The 15,054-nt window shown below is 50.0% G+C and overlaps 1 protein-coding gene across 4 annotated transcripts in view; it reads left to right on the top strand.

Moving 5' to 3' along the window:
* SLC66A2 (solute carrier family 66 member 2) overlaps positions 1–15,054 on the top strand; it is a 47,022-nt gene that overhangs the window by 19,928 nt on the left and 12,040 nt on the right. For 3 of the 4 annotated variants that reach the window (XM_017951888.3, XM_017951887.3, XM_031658921.1), the window contains one exon: positions 12,034–12,250. The exons of the other annotated variant lie outside the window; for it this stretch is intronic. In XM_017951888.3, coding sequence (XP_017807377.1) covers positions 12,034–12,250 — 217 coding nt within the window. The remainder of the gene's footprint in view (positions 1–12,033; positions 12,251–15,054) is intronic. 4 annotated transcript variants of the gene reach the window in all.

Below are 15,054 nucleotides of genomic sequence, written 5' to 3'. Positions count from 1 at the left end.
TTGTTTTTTATTCTACTATGAGGATGTACTACCTTGATGAATTTTTGTGTGTTGAACCAACCTTGCATTCTTGGGATAAATTCATGTGGTCATGGTGTCTAACGCTTTTTATCTGTTGCTGGATTTTATTTGCTGGTATTGTATTGGGGATTTTTTGTATCTATATTCATAAAAGATAATGGTCTGTAGTTTTCTTGTGATGACTTTTTCTAGATTTAGTTCTAGGATAATACTGGCCTTATAAAATAAGTTGGGAAATGTTCCCCTCCTTTTCTATCTTTTTAGAGTTTGCAAAGGGTTGATACTAATTCCTCTTTAAATATTTTTAGAGTTATCCAGTGAAGCCATCTGGGCTTGGGCTTTTCTTTGTGGAAAGTTTTAAAATTACGAATTCGATCTCTTGTTATAAGTCTATTCAGATTTTTTGTTTCTTCGTAAGTCAGTTTTGGTAGTTTGTATTGGAATTTTTCCATTTCACCTAAGTTATCTAATTTGTTGACATATAATTTTTCTTAGTATTCCCTTAGAATCCTTTGTATTTTTGGAAAGTCGTTAGTAATGGTTCCTTTTTTATTCCTGACTTAAGTAATTTGATCCCCTCCTTTCCTTTCTTTTTTTGGTCAGTCTAGCTAAAAATTTGTCAATTTTTTGTTCTTGTCAAATAACCAACTTTTTAAAAGGTGTTTCTTTTTCTTTTCTTTCTTCCTTTTTTTTTAAACACAACACATACACATCGCCCATCAAAGAACCAATTTTTGGTTTTGTTGATTTTCTTTATTGCTTTTCTATTCTCTACTTTATTTCACTCTAATCTTTCTTTCCTTATGCTTGCTTTGGGTTTAATTTACCTTTTTCTTAAGGTGGAGGTTAGATCATTGATTTTTTTTCTTTCTTCCTTTCTAATGTAGTTATTGACAGCCATAATTTCTCTCTAAGTGGGTGCTTTACCTGCGTCCTATACTTGGTGTGTGATGTTTTCGTTTTCATGCACCTTAAAGTATTTTAAAATATACTCCAAGGTTTCTTCTTTGACCCTTTTATTATTTAGGAATGTGCTAACTTCCACGTATTTGTGAATATCCCAAAATGTCTTCTGTTATTGATTTCAAATGTATTTCCATTATAGTTGTAGAATATACTCTGTATTATTCCAGTACTTTTATTTGTTTTTTAAAAATTTTTGGAGACAGTGTCTTGCTCTGTTGGCTGTGGTGTGATTTTGGCTCACTGCAACCTACGCCTCCTGAGTTCAAGCAATTCCCGTGCCTCAGCCTCCCGAGTAGCTGGGACTACAGGTGCGTGCCACTGCACCCGGCCAATTTTTTGTATTTTTTATAGAGACAGCGTTTCACCATGTTGACCAGGCTGGTCTCGAACTCCTGAGCTCAGGTGACCCACCCATCTCAGCCTCCCAAAGAACTGGGATTACAGGCACGAGCCACCACACCCAGCCAGATTCCAGTACTTTTAAATAGAGGCGTATCTTACGGCGTAGCATATGATCTATCTTGGAGAATATCTGATGTCCATTTTGCTGTGGTTGGGTGAAGGTGGAGGGTTGTCTGTTAGGTCAAATCTACAATTTCTTTATTATTGTTCTGTGTAGTTGTTATGTCCATTACTAAATGTAGGTGTGGAAGTCCGTAAGTATTTTTGAATTATCTTTTTCTCTTTTCACTTCTGTCAGGTTTTGCCTGATGTATTTTGGGGCTTTGTTGTTTGTTAGGGGCGTATATGCATATTTTCTGTTTTGATGTCTGTTTCTTCTGATGTTAGTGTCATCACATGCACATCTCCTGTGGTTGCCATTCGATATATTCTTTCCGTTGTTTTACTTTTAACTTTCTTATATCTTTGAATTTAAAATGAGTCTTCCATATACATACAATGGATCTTTAAAAAAATCCATTCTGGCAATTCTGCCCTCTGATTTGATTATTTCATTTACACTTAATGTTATATGTTCAGATTTACATCTGCTGCTTTACTTTTTGTTTTCTGTATATATATCCCTTGCCTTTTCCCCTTAGCTGTTCCTCCTTTACAGCTTCCTTTTGTTTTAAGTATTTTCTAATGTAACATTTTAATTTCTTTAAATAATGTTTTCTGAATTATTTTCTTAGTAGTTACTTGAAGGCTTACAACATGCATCTTGACTTATCAGAATCTACTTCAAATTTATACTAACTTAATTCCAGTGACAGGAACCTTACTCCTACATGGTTCAATTTCCTCCTCCCTTTTTAAATGGCATGATTATTATACATATTATGTCTACATATATTACAACCTAGCAATATATTTTTCTGATTGTTCCTTTATATACATTTTATGTCATTCAAGAACTTGAGGCTGGGCGCGGTGGCTCACGCCTGTAATCCCAGCACATTGGGAGGCGGACGCGGACGGATCACGAGGTCAGGAGATTGAGACTATCCTGGCTAACATGGTGAAACCCCATCTCTATTAAAAAAATACAAAAAAATTAGCCGGGTGTGGTGGTGGGCACGTGTAGTCCCAGCTACTCAGGAGGCTGAGGCAGGAGAATGGCGTGAACCCGGGAGGTGGAGCTTGTGGTGAGCCGAGATTGCGCCACTGCACTCCAGCCTGGGCGACAGAGTGAGACTCCATCTCAAAAACAAACAAACAAACAAACAAAAAAAGAACTTGAGAGAAGAAAGGAGAACAAACATATGGAGTTATTATATTAACCTTATTTACCATTTGTAGTTCCTTTTATTTCTTTCTGAGACTGAGTGCCATCTACAGTCATTTTCTTTCTCTAATACAGTTTTGATCCCATCCATCTCATTTGTGCTATTGATATTATTGTCAGTTATATTACGTTTCTTTAGGGTAAAGTCCCCCGAACAATACGATGCATATTGTTTTATGCAGTTACATTTTAAGTCAACTAAGAGAGGAAAGGAGAAGAAATGTGCACCGATATCACCTTTTATAATAACTGACATCATCGTCTTTATACTCTTTTTTTATGTGGATTTGAATTGCTTCTGATGTTACTTGTTTTCAGCATGAAAAACTTGTTTTCTGTAAGGTGTGCCTACTAGCAACAGATTCTCTCAGTTCTTGTTTATCTGGGAATCTTTATTTTCCCCTTATTTTTTAAAAAATGTTTTACTAGATATAAGAATCTTAGTTGATGATTTTTTTTTCTTTTCAGTGCTTTGAATATGTTATTCCACTGCCCTCTGGACTCCATTGTTTCTGATGAGAAGTCAGCTGTTAATCTTATTGGGGTTTCCTTGTAAGTGATAAATTATTTTTCTCTTGCTACTTTCTAGATTTTGTCTTTGTTTTTTGGCATTCATTATTTAGACTGTGATGTGTCAGGGTGTGGATCTCTTTATCAGGTTTGCAATTTGTTGAGCTTCTTGGGTGTGTAGATTAATATTTTCATCATATTTGGGAAGTTTTCAAAAGCCATTATCTCCTTGAATATTTTTTTCTGCTCCCCTCTCTCCTCTCCTCAAGCTCACCCATTCTGCATGTGCCCGTGCCCTTTCCTGTCATCCCATCTTTCTCTGAGACTGTGTTCTTTTTTCTTAATTCTATTTTCTGTTTGTTCTTTAGGTTGCATAATCTTTATTGATCTTTCTTTGAATTCACTGATTCTTCTGCCAACTCAGTCTATTGTTGAGCCCTTATAGTGAGTTTTAAAATTTCAGTTGTGCTTTGCAACATCAGAATTTCCACTTGGTTTTTTTTTTTTTTTTTTTTTTTTTAGAATTTCTGTCTCTTTATTGATAATCTCTGTGTGATCAATTGTTGTCATATTTTCTTTTAATTCTTTATGCATGGATCCCTTTAGTTATTTGAACATATTTATAATAGTTGTTTTAAAGTCTTTTTCTACTGAGTCCAACACTTGTGCCTCTTCAAAAGCAGTTTGTGTCCTGCTTATTTTTTTCCTCTTCTGTTTCTTTGTATAACTCATTTTGTTTTGTTATTGCAAGTTGGACATTTTAGGTAAACTATAGTAGCAGCTGTGGATGCGGATTCCCCCACCTGGGGGAAGGATGACTTACTGTTTGCTTGTTTGTTTTGTGATTTGACTGGACTAGTGCAGTCTCTGGACCTCTTCTCTCTCAGGTGTGGTGGTTCTGGCTGGCCGTGACCCTCCCTGATCTTCCTGTTAAGCTTCTGGTGGTCAAACCAGCTGTTGGCCTCCACTCACTGGTGGCTGCCGGCTGATTTGATGATGCCCCGGGGGATGTATTCCCCACAGCTGAGCAGGGTGGCCACTGAGGCCACTGTTTGGTGGTGGTTCAGTCCCCAGGAGGGCTTCTCTTGGCTGTCCTGTCTGGTTCTGTTTCATAAACTTTGAGCTCATCATGGAGCTTCTAGCTCCTCTTAGTTGCTGGCTGCCGAGGTCTCTGTTGTTTTTGTTAGCATCGTTACACTTGAACTTGCACCTGCTCTAAGTAGGGCGTCCCTCTAGGGAGAGCGATGGAGCTCTCTATCCTGATACCGCCATCGCCAGGACAGAACCTCTGGACCTCTGAGGGTGACAGCTCTGCTCTCAGTGGTGCACGGGAAGTGAGTTGTTGCCTCTGGTCTTCTTAGTTTGCCCCTGCTTGTGTGGAACCTCTCCCAGTGAGCAAGCTGAGGCAGGGACAAGGGATGCTCAGTGTCCTCTGCCCCTGCGCCATGGGTGGGGGCTGAGTTGGGGAAGGGAGCCTGGGCAGACAGGAGGTGAGTAGGCGATGAAGAGCTCGGGCGCCTGCCACTGCTGCAGTGGTACTGGGGAAGAGGGAGCCCATCTTCTCAGTTGCCTGCTGGGAGGACAGCTTTTGTCACATGGGGATGGGGAAGCAGGTTGTGACTCAAGTGTCACAAAGTTGCTGTTCCTGCTGCCACTTAGGTGGTTTTCTTGGGTAAGTTTTTCTCCATTCGCCGTGTGTCCCTAAGACATGTTAGGGACTCTAAGTGGGTGCTGTTTGTAATGTTCACCATCGCCGTGATTTTGCTGGAGAGGGTCTGTGGAGAACCTTGCACTGCTGTTCTGGAAGAGCCTGCCGTCTCTGTTGTTTCTGACCTGGCTGAAACCCTGATGGCTGGAAGTATGAAGAATGTTTCAGGCTGGGAGAGCAACACTCTTGTGTTTTTGTTCAACGACTGCATTGAGTAAACGCAGCAGCCGAGCATCGTTTGTGGGGTGTGTCGCGGACGAACTCCTGGCACTGTCCTGAAGGCCTCTTTAGAAGTAGGTAGCCCAAAACTTTCATTTTAAAGTGACTTGGGGAAAACGTTTATTCCAGTGCCATCCAGGCTGCGGCCTTTCTGGGCTGTTTCTGCTGTGTATGACGATGTGTTTGTGTCCTGATTTCGGGCAGAAGCCGTTCAGGCTGGAGGGCCATGGCTCCCTTGGCTGCGGTGACAGCCCAGCGCCTCACCTCTCTCACTTTTCCACCGTTGGGTGCCCCGCTGAGCAGACTCTGAGCAAATAAGGGGCCCGGAGATGTCAATTAGGATAAAGGGGGAAAAAGGCTCCTGAAAAGGAGAGGAGGCTGAGGGCAGGCAAGGCCGCCCGGCAGGGCCCATCTGGCTCCTCTCTCCCAGGGCCTCCCTGGCTCTGGCTGAGGTGACTGCAGGAATGTGAGTCTCAGCAGCTGTTAGGGCAGTGTGGCGGCGAGCGCTTGTCTGTCTGTGCAGCCTGGGGTTCGGACGTGGAGGCCTGTCTCGGCAGTTGCTTGATTTGTCCTTGCGGAGTGGGAGGGTGTTTGTTTCCCAGGGTCCTCTTTGGAAGCCAGCATGGCTCCCCACTCCCGCTCTGGCCCTGGACGTGCTTCGTCCCCACGCTGTCTGTCCCCCTCACCCGGGTTGGGGCGGGGGCTCTGTCACTCACCTGGGTTGGGGCGGGGGCTCTGTCACTCTCCGAGGGTCTCTGGTGTGGGTCTCTCTGCGTCGTCCTCTGGCCCCAGCTGTGCCATCTCCCTGTCCCTGTTGCCGCCTGCTGCACAGGTGGCAGGATTAGAGGGGGTCAGCGAGGCCAGTGCCGGTCTCGAAGGCTAAGAAGGGCATTCATACTCATTCTGCAGCAGGTGGTGTGGCTGTCTTTGTTAAAATCCTTTCGTGTCCCTGATCCTTAGGGTAAAGTAAAAGTGGGCCCTGGTGGCCTCAGGGGCCTCCTGTCTGTGCTCTCCCGACTGTAGCCTGCGCCCCTCAGGTCCCCCTGATGAGCCCCTGTGCGCGCGCCCGGGGTCCTGCTGAGCCCTGCCTGCAGCTCCGGGCCTGGGTGGTGCCTGTTTGCTCCACTCCCAGGTGGCTGGGCCGTTTCCAAGGACAGGCTCTGCCTGCTCAGTTGGAGTGGGGTGGAGAAGCAGACGCAGCAGGTGGGGCTGGTACCTGCCTGGAAGGGCAGCTCGCAGGAGGCCAAGTGAGCCTGGATGAGGGATTTGAAGGAAGTGGGAGGTTGTTTTGTTTTTTCATGGAGAGTCATTTGTATTTTTAAAAATATTGAAACAGTCACAAAGTTAAAGTGGGAGCGTGATACAGTTTAGTTGCTGGGACTGGCCGTCACTCCAGGGAGCACCAAAGTGCTTAAAAGAACAGTTTCTGGCCGGGCGTGGTGGCTCACGCCTGTAATCCCAGCACTTTGGGAGGCCGAGGCGGGCGGATCACGAGGTCAGGAGATCGAGACCATCCTGGCTAACACGGTGAAACCTCATCTCCACTAAACATACAAAAAATGAGCCGGGCGTGGTGGTGGCGCCTGTGGTCCCAGCTACTCGGGAGGCTGAGGCAGGAGAATGGCGGGAACCCGGGAGGTGGCAGTGAGCCAAGATTGCGCCACTGCACTCCAGCCTGGGTGACAGAGCGAGACTCCGTCTCAAAAAAAAAAAAAAGTTTCTTTGCCAACACTTGTGGTCAGTAACCTGTAACAGAGCTACAACTAGGAAAACTGGAGTGGTAGTAGCCACTTATTTAAGAAGTCATTCAGGTAAGCAGCTGCACCGTCTGTACTCCTTAAGTAGCAAAGAAGCTGTTATAGTCTTCTGAAAACTATTACTATGAGTGCTATAATTCTGAATGTAATGTCTCAGTTAGAATTCATGCAAGAACCCTGGGGAAAAAAAAAAAAAAGCAATTTCCTCCCCTCCAGAACGTCCCTGAGCAGTGTGGCCCAGGAGGCTCCGTGGCCCTGTGAAAGTCACCCTGTGGCTCTGGGGTGGAGCTCAGCGTTACTGAGACGCCATTCACGTCCTGTGAGCACCCACTGAGTGTGTGATCTGTGAGTCCCGAGGGTGCCTGCAGGGGTCTGATGCGCCCAGGTTCATGCCGCATGGCAGTTCTCCATTCAGTGTTCGGAACCAGTGCTGTGATGCCCTCCAGCCGTCCCAGTCCCAACAGGAAGCTCTCAAGCATTCTCTTTCCATCTCATGTTTGTTACTGGAAAGGGCTTCCCACCCAGACCCCAGGAGAGGACTCTTGGGTCTCGTGCAAGAAAGAATTTGAGGCGAGTCCATAAAGTGAAAGCAGGTTTATTAGGGAGGTAAAGGAATAAGAGAATGGCTCCTTCGTAGGCAGAGCACCCCAAAGGCTGCTGGTCGCCCATTTTTATGGTGATTTCTTGATGGTATGCTAAACAAGGGGTGGAATATTCATGCTCCCTTTTTAGACCGTATAGGGTAGCTTCCTGATGTTGCCACAGCATCTGTAAACTGTCATGGCGCTGGCGTGAGTGCAGCAGTGAGGACGACCAGAGGTCACTCTCGTGGCCATCTTGGTTTTGGTGGGTTTTAGCCGCTTGGTTTGGTGGGTTTTAGCAGCTTCTTTACTGCCAGCTGCTTTATCAGCAAGGTCTTGATGACCTGTATCTCGTGCCGACCTCCTGTCTCATCCTGTGATTAAGAATGCCTGACCGTCTGGGAACGCAGCCCAGTGGGCCTCAGCCTCATCTTACCCAGCGCCTGTTCACGATGGAGTTGCTCTTGCTTCAATGTCTTGGACCCGTTGGCTGTCAGATCCTCTTACACCAGGCTCTCTCATGTGCTCCTGTGGGCATGAAAACACGATCTGATGAGAAATCGGATCTTTCTTGCCCATTAGGAGACAGTCTCCTGGTGCACATTCCCCAAGTGGTAAAATAGCTTTTTAATCCAGGAGCAGTTGGACTGATGGAGACTGAGAGCTGGTCTGTTCCCACGGGGCTCCCCGTGGGGGGTGCCGGAAGAGATCTGTCTGTGAGTTGAGGGCAGCCGCGCCCATGCGGTGGAAGGTTCTGAGGATCAGCTGTTCCCTGCAGGCAGCTGAGGGTCCCAAGAGCTCAGTGCATGCCAGGGTGGGCCTCTGGTGAGCCCCCCAGGCCTGGAAACATTTGTTCAGCATTAAATGCCTCATTTTCAAGCCTTATCTTTGGTACCGCTATCTAGAAACACATCTCAGGAAGTCACAGTGTGTGAGTCTGCACTGCCGACTGTCAGCTGTTCTCTCAGCACCTTGCGTGGCCATGGGTGTGCGTCCTAATTGCGTTCTTGCCCTTTTGTTCTTGTTCTCAGAGCCCCTCCTCTCCTGCAGCCACCTGCCCTCTTGGATTTCTGTCGGACTCAGCAGTGCAGGGGCCTGGCTCCTTTGGAAAGGGGAGTGCCCTCCCCTCCCGGGTCCCTCGGGATAGGGCCAGCTCTTCCGGGAGGACTGCCAGGCACCTCTCTCTTCTTTATTCGCTGATTTAAAAAACTGTTAATGAAACTCTCCTGACACAGGAATCTCTCAGAAGTGTGGAAAATGTTCTTTTCCACCTGACAGATCAGGAGTCTCCTTGTCCACGAGGTGTCTCCCGTGTCCTCTGACTTCTCCAGACTGAACTTAGAGATCTTATTTCCCACTGTCTGAGCCACCCCAGGTCAGCTTCAGCCAACGTTTTCCTTACCCAGCTCCTCCCCGCCACCTGCTCCAATTCCCCAGCTCATGTGAGCTGACAGCTAATGGTAGATGGCTGCTAAATTTATTTCAAATTGTCCTGGATACAAATGACAGCACCTTAATTCCCAGACTTGGAGTTGAAGGAACTATTTTCAACTTCAGCATCAGAAAATGCTGAATAAGTATTTACTAATAAGTAGATACTTATTAATAAAATAAGTAGATACTTATACCTGCATCTTTCGGTATAAGACAAATCATATACATTAAAATTTTTTATTTTGTTGTTAAAATTAGAGATATAATGTACGTAACATAAAATTCACCATTTTATCACCATTTAAAAGTACACAATTTGGTGGTTTTTAGTGTATTTACAGAGTTGTGCAGCCATCACTACTGTCTCATTAGGGAGCCTTTCATCACGCCCAAAGAAACCCCTTTGAACCAGTTTCCTTCTTTTTCCCCCAGTTCCGTCTTCCCCCAGCCCCGACAGCTGCTCATCTGCTGTCTGTGCACTCGCCTGTGCCGGACACTTAATAGGAACAGACTCATTAGCGTGTGGTTCCTGCGTCTGGCTTCTGTCACTTGGTGTCCTGTTTCAGGGTCCATCCGTGGTGTTGCATGAATCTGCCCTTTCTTCCTTTTTGTGGCTGAGTAATATTCCACCGTGCACCAGGCCACGCTCTGTTTGGAAATCTGCCCTCACCTGCAACCCGCACATCTCAGCTGCCTTGCCTCGTGCCTCTCACCCTGCTGTCCCTCTGCCACCCTCGGGAGCCCCTCTGCCAGCCCGTGAGTGGTAAATGCACGAATCGAGGATGTTTGGGGTGTGCGATCAAGCTCGCCAGTGCCTTTTTTTTTTTTGAGACCAGGTCCCACTCTGTCACTCAGGCTGGAGTGCAGTGGCACAGCCATGGCTCACTACAGCCTTGAACTCTTGGGCTCAAGGGATCCTCTTGCTTCAGCTTCCCAAGTAGCTGGGATCACAGGTGCGCACCACCACGCCCTGCTCATTTTTTATGTTTTTGTAAAGATGGAATCTCACTATGTTCAAGACCTCCTGGACTCAAGTGATTCTCCCACCTCATCCTCCCAAGGTGCTGGGATGACAGGTGTGAGCCACTGCACCTGGCCATGTTGTAGATTTTGATGAAGTCCAGTTTATCTTTTATTTTTCTTTTGTTGCCTGTGCTTTTGGTGTTACAGGTAAAAATTCATTGACACATCCAATGTCTTGAAGTGTTTCTTCATGTTTTCTTCTGAGAGTTTTAGTTTCAGGTCTTATTTTTAGGTTTTTGATCCGTTTTGAGTTAAATTCCGTATATGGTATAAGGTAAGTGTCCAGGTTCATTCTTTTCTCAGAAACTGTTTAGTGAGGATTTTCTGTTCGTCATTTGCCGATCGACTCCTTTCTAGGGAAACTAAAATAGAAAGGTCTCCCACAGATGGACCTTAGACGTGGTTTTCCCAAGTCCCTTAAACCCTCACCTGGTGTCCTGTGTCCACAGCCCTCCCGTCCACCACCTGCCCATCCACCGCCTGCCCATCCATGACCCCACCTGTCCACAGCCCCCGTGCCTGCCTGTCCATGGCCTGCCCATCCACCACCCACCCGTCCACAGCCCACCTGTCCACCGCCTGCCCATTCATGGTCTCCCTGCCTGTCCGTCCACCACCCACCTATCCACCACCCACCCGTCCGTGGTGCCCCCATCCACCCACCCACGGCCCCCCGTCCACGGCATCCTGCTCAGCCCCCCTCACTGCAGCTGGGTTTCTTCATGAAATACACGTGAGCCCACGCCCTGCCGTGTTCTGGGAGGTGCCGCACACTGTACCCATCCTTCCTCTGGCCTTGCGTCCTGTGCGGCCCTTTCCAGCTCGGATGCTGAGCAGCGTCTCACTCGGAGGGGGTGAGTGTGGAGCCGGAAGTGGGGCACAGATCTAGGGTCCGGGGGGACGGGGAGAAGGTGCACAGCCTGGCCACCCCTGCCCTCACTGCACTGCCAGCCCCACAGGCAGCCAGCCCCCGACACCGCTGGCCTCTCTGCCCTCTGATGCCCCCAAGCCCCCCTAACCTCACCACACTCCAACCCCCCCAATCCCTCTAACCTCACTCCTCAGCACCCCCAACTCCCTTGACTTCACCACCTCCCATCACCCCACCTGTGCAGCCCGTGCCCTGGCCCTGGTGCTGTAAGGACGGGTCAAGTGCAGGCACATCACACGCCTCGCAGGCTTCTTGGCAGGTTTGTCTCCATTCACCTTTTCCCTGCAGCTGTGTCCCCCGGACAGCACATGTCCACCTGCCTCCTTTAAGTTGCTAATTTCTGTGAGTGCTTATGAGTGTATTTTCTACAGAATACATCATCTAGCAAATGACATCGTGCAGGAGGGATACGGTACGGATTTACTGAGCCTCACTGCCTGAGGCGTGTTGTAGAACTCAAGGTCAACTCGTTGAATCCCCAGAATGTCCTAGGGGTGGTCCCTGTCTCTTCCCGGTAACATCTGAGGAACAGGAGACCGTAGTTAACCCGAGGGGGGCTGCACCCCAACCCAGGCCTCAGATTCCAGTGCAGGGCACTCCCTGCACTGTCCCGCTTCTCAGAGATTAAGATTAATTTGAAGAATTTTAGCTTTTTTTTTTTTTTTAAAGAGACAAGTGTCTCTGTGTTGCCTAAGCTGGCCTCAACTCCTGGGCTCAAGTGATCCTCCCTCCTCGGCCCCCGAATAGCTGGGACTATAGGTGCCCACTGCACCTGTCCTGACGTCAGCATCTTTTACGTTGAGTTAATATTTGTACCAAGGCTCTTTCAGGCGGGTGTGATCAAGATTACATGGCTCCTCTGACCCTGACCTCTCACTGGGTCCCCGTCTCTCCTCCCTGACCTTGACCTCTCCCTCGGTTCCCGTCTCTCCTCACTGACCCTGACCTCTTACTCAGTTCCCAAGTTCCCGTCTCTCCTCACTGACCCTGATCTCTTTCTTGGTTCCTGTCTCTCCTCTGGCCTTGACCTCTCCCTCAGTTCCTGTCTCTCCTCCTCTGACTCTGATCTCTTGCTTGGTTCCTGTCTCTCCTCACTGACGACCCCTCACCTGGACCCTAAGTTGTGCTGAGGCTGCTTCTCCCTCTCGCCCTAGACTTCGACCCCCACCACTTCTGGCAGTGGAGCAGCTTCTCGGACTATGTGCAGTGCGTCCTGGCCTTCACGGGCGTGGCAGGCTACATCACCTACCTGTCCATTGACTCCACCCTGTTTGTGGAGACCCTGGGCTTCCTGGCCGTGCTGACCGAAGCCATGCTGGGCGTGCCGCAGCTTTACCGCAACCACCGCCACCAGTCCACGGAGGGCATGAGGTAGGCCGGGGATGCCGCCATGGAAGCATCACTGCTCCAGGGGCACCACATGGCTGCAGATTTGGTAAAAATCAAACGCCTGTGTGACTGGCTGTGTATTTCCCATGTTGACCTGTGAAGCTGCCGGTTAAAGAATAGTCAGGTTTATAGGCCTTGGCCCCTCGACCTTGTGTTGGAGCAGATGAGCTTGTGTGGGCCACGTGAGGGGCAGCCGAGACCCTCTTGCCAGCACTCTACCCAGCACGGGGTTGGGAGCTGCTCCTTCAGGGCCGTTGAAGCAGAACCTTCCAGTGGGAGGGATGTCCGAGTGCCTGGCCACACGGGGCAGAGCAGGCTCGGCCCACCACGCCAGGAGGAGTGCAGGGCAGCCAGCCTGGCCCAGGGTCAGGGCGGGTCTGGTGGGGCAGGGAAGATGGTGTGGGGGCTGCCTTGGACACTGTCCTCGGTCTCTCCCCACTGGGCCCAGCATGGCCTCTGGCCTCTGAGGTACGTGGTAGAAGGCTGGGCAGGCTGATGTTCGGTACCATAGACCACGCCTGGGTGCCCTGCACCAGTGCATGCTGGGACACCCCCGTGACCGCCAGGGCTAGGGCATGTAAGCAGCACGATTCCCACGGGCTCAATCAAGGTCCTGGATGGAAGCCACATTGTAATAAAATCAGATCCGCTTGCTGTGGCAGCGGCAGCAACCCCTCGCCCTCACACTCTTTCAATCCCGGCCCGGCCCTCACTGAGACCCCTGTGGTGCCCGCCTCACTGAGCACCTCACACCTTCAATCCCAGGCCTCAAGCCTCACTGAGCACTCCCCAGTTCGCCCTCACTCGAGGACCCTCGCAGTGCCCGCTTTCTCCTCACCTCGGCGTGACCCCGGCTCGCCTCACTGAGCACCCCCGCGCCCACGCCTACCGAGCACCCTCACGTGCCCGCTTCACTTCGAGCACCCCCGCGCTCGCCTCCTCACTGGCACCCTCACACCTTCCAACTTCAGGCCCGCTTCCTTACTCGAGTACTCCCCAGTGCCCGCCTCACTGAGCACTCACTTTCAATCCTCAGGCCCGCCTCACTGAGCAATCACGTGCCCGCTCACTGAGCACCTCGTGCCCGCCTTTACTGCACTCACACCTTTCATCTCAGGCTCATTCTCACTGAGCACTCACACTTCACCCCTAGGCCCTTCTCTCTTTACTGAGACTCCTCACAGGCCCGCCTCACTGAGGACCCCCTGGTGCTCCTGCCTCATCAGCACTCCCCATGTGCCCGCTCACTGGAGCACTCCCTCATGTGCCCGCTCACTGGAGGACCCCCGTGCCTGCCACTGGAGCACTTCTGGTGCCTCGGCCACTGAGCACCTCATACCCTTCAATCCTCAGGCCTGGCTTCCTCACTGAGCACCCCCCCGGTGCCCGCCTCACTGGAGGACCCCCCTGGGTGCCCGCTCACTGAGGGACTTCTGGGCCCCACTGTGCTTGGGTCTGGTCTCCGTCACAGATGCTGAGGCTGTGATTTGGAAGGAATGTTATTCTTGGATTTGTTATTTTTGGGAAACAGCCTGGAAGAGAGGGGCTGGACGCAGCTTGTGGCCAGAACGGTGCCTAGGGACCACAGCACCCCTCTAGGGCTTCCTGTGAGTATTTTAAAAGGGTTTGGTGAGGCCGGGCTCTGTGTAGGTTCAGTTGCCAGTTATGGTGAGAGGATGGCCTTGTTCAAGAGGTGTGGGGTGGTGGCAGGGGGTGACGTAGGCACAGGTTGAAATATGGTGGACAGAAGAATGGAATAGGAAAATAGGGAATGTGGAAGGGTGGTGGAATGGTGGACAGTGGCATGAAGGACATGGACATGGAAGGAATGGATGGCATGGTGGAGACGGATGGGTGGATGGAATGGATCTGGAGGGGAATAGGGTGGCATGAGGGTGCAGGCATGGGTTGGGGTGTAGGTGGGGTTATAGGTGTAGGGGCATGGGTGGGTGTATTAGGTGGTTGTGGTGTGGCTTGTAGGTAGAAGGAATAGGTGGTGTTGGTATGGTGGAGCTTGTGGACAGGAAGAAGTGGAAGGACAGGGATTATGGAATGGGGAAGAAAGTGGCCTGGTAGGTGGAGGCCGGAAAGGAAACCATGGAAGCCTTAATAGTAGTGGAAGGAGGGGATGGATAGAGAAAGGGGTCTTAGGGTGGTGGGGTTCTTATGGATGGGGGACCCGTTCATGGAGTGGGGTTCACACCATGAAATGGAGGAATCCCAGGGAAAATGGAAAATGGAGATTCAGGAAATGGAAGCAGGCCTGTGCCCCTCTGAGCCACCAATAGCCTCGTAGGAGGGTTCACACTGCGGGACCCCACGTAGCTCCTGGCCCCTCCTCAAGGAGGGAGCTGGGCTGTGTGGCCTCTTGCCTGGCCTGAGAGGCTGCCCACAGGGCCCGGCCATGGGAGCCACGGTTCCCTCAACCCAGGAGCAGGCTTTGCTAGCCCAGCGAGGCACATTGTTCAAAGTCTCAGCCCAGGGCCGCCTGGGTTCCCCTGTCGTTGTGGGGACGCAAATCTCTCCTCAACCATTTCCAGATGCCAGCCTGGCAGCCTCAGGCAGGCCTGTCTCAGGCCCTGGTAAGCCTACCCTCTCACACGGGTGGCCCAGAAAACGACTCCAGAAGGTTCACATTGGACATGCTTTTCCTGTTCTACTCACACAGCTGCACACACACTTTCTCGTGCAGGAGGGTTTCTCCCAGCACCGAGCCGCAGTCAGTCCTGCAGGAAGCACTGTGGGTACGGCATCATGGCTGGCCACAAACTGGAACGAAGGCGGCA

The sequence above is a fragment of the Papio anubis genome, chromosome 19 (genome assembly GCF_008728515.1).
Source record: "Papio anubis isolate 15944 chromosome 19, Panubis1.0, whole genome shotgun sequence".
Taxonomy (NCBI): Eukaryota; Metazoa; Chordata; class Mammalia; order Primates; family Cercopithecidae; genus Papio; species Papio anubis.
Note: the sequence above shows the minus strand (reverse complement) of the source record. Positions and strands in the feature narration are given on the sequence as shown.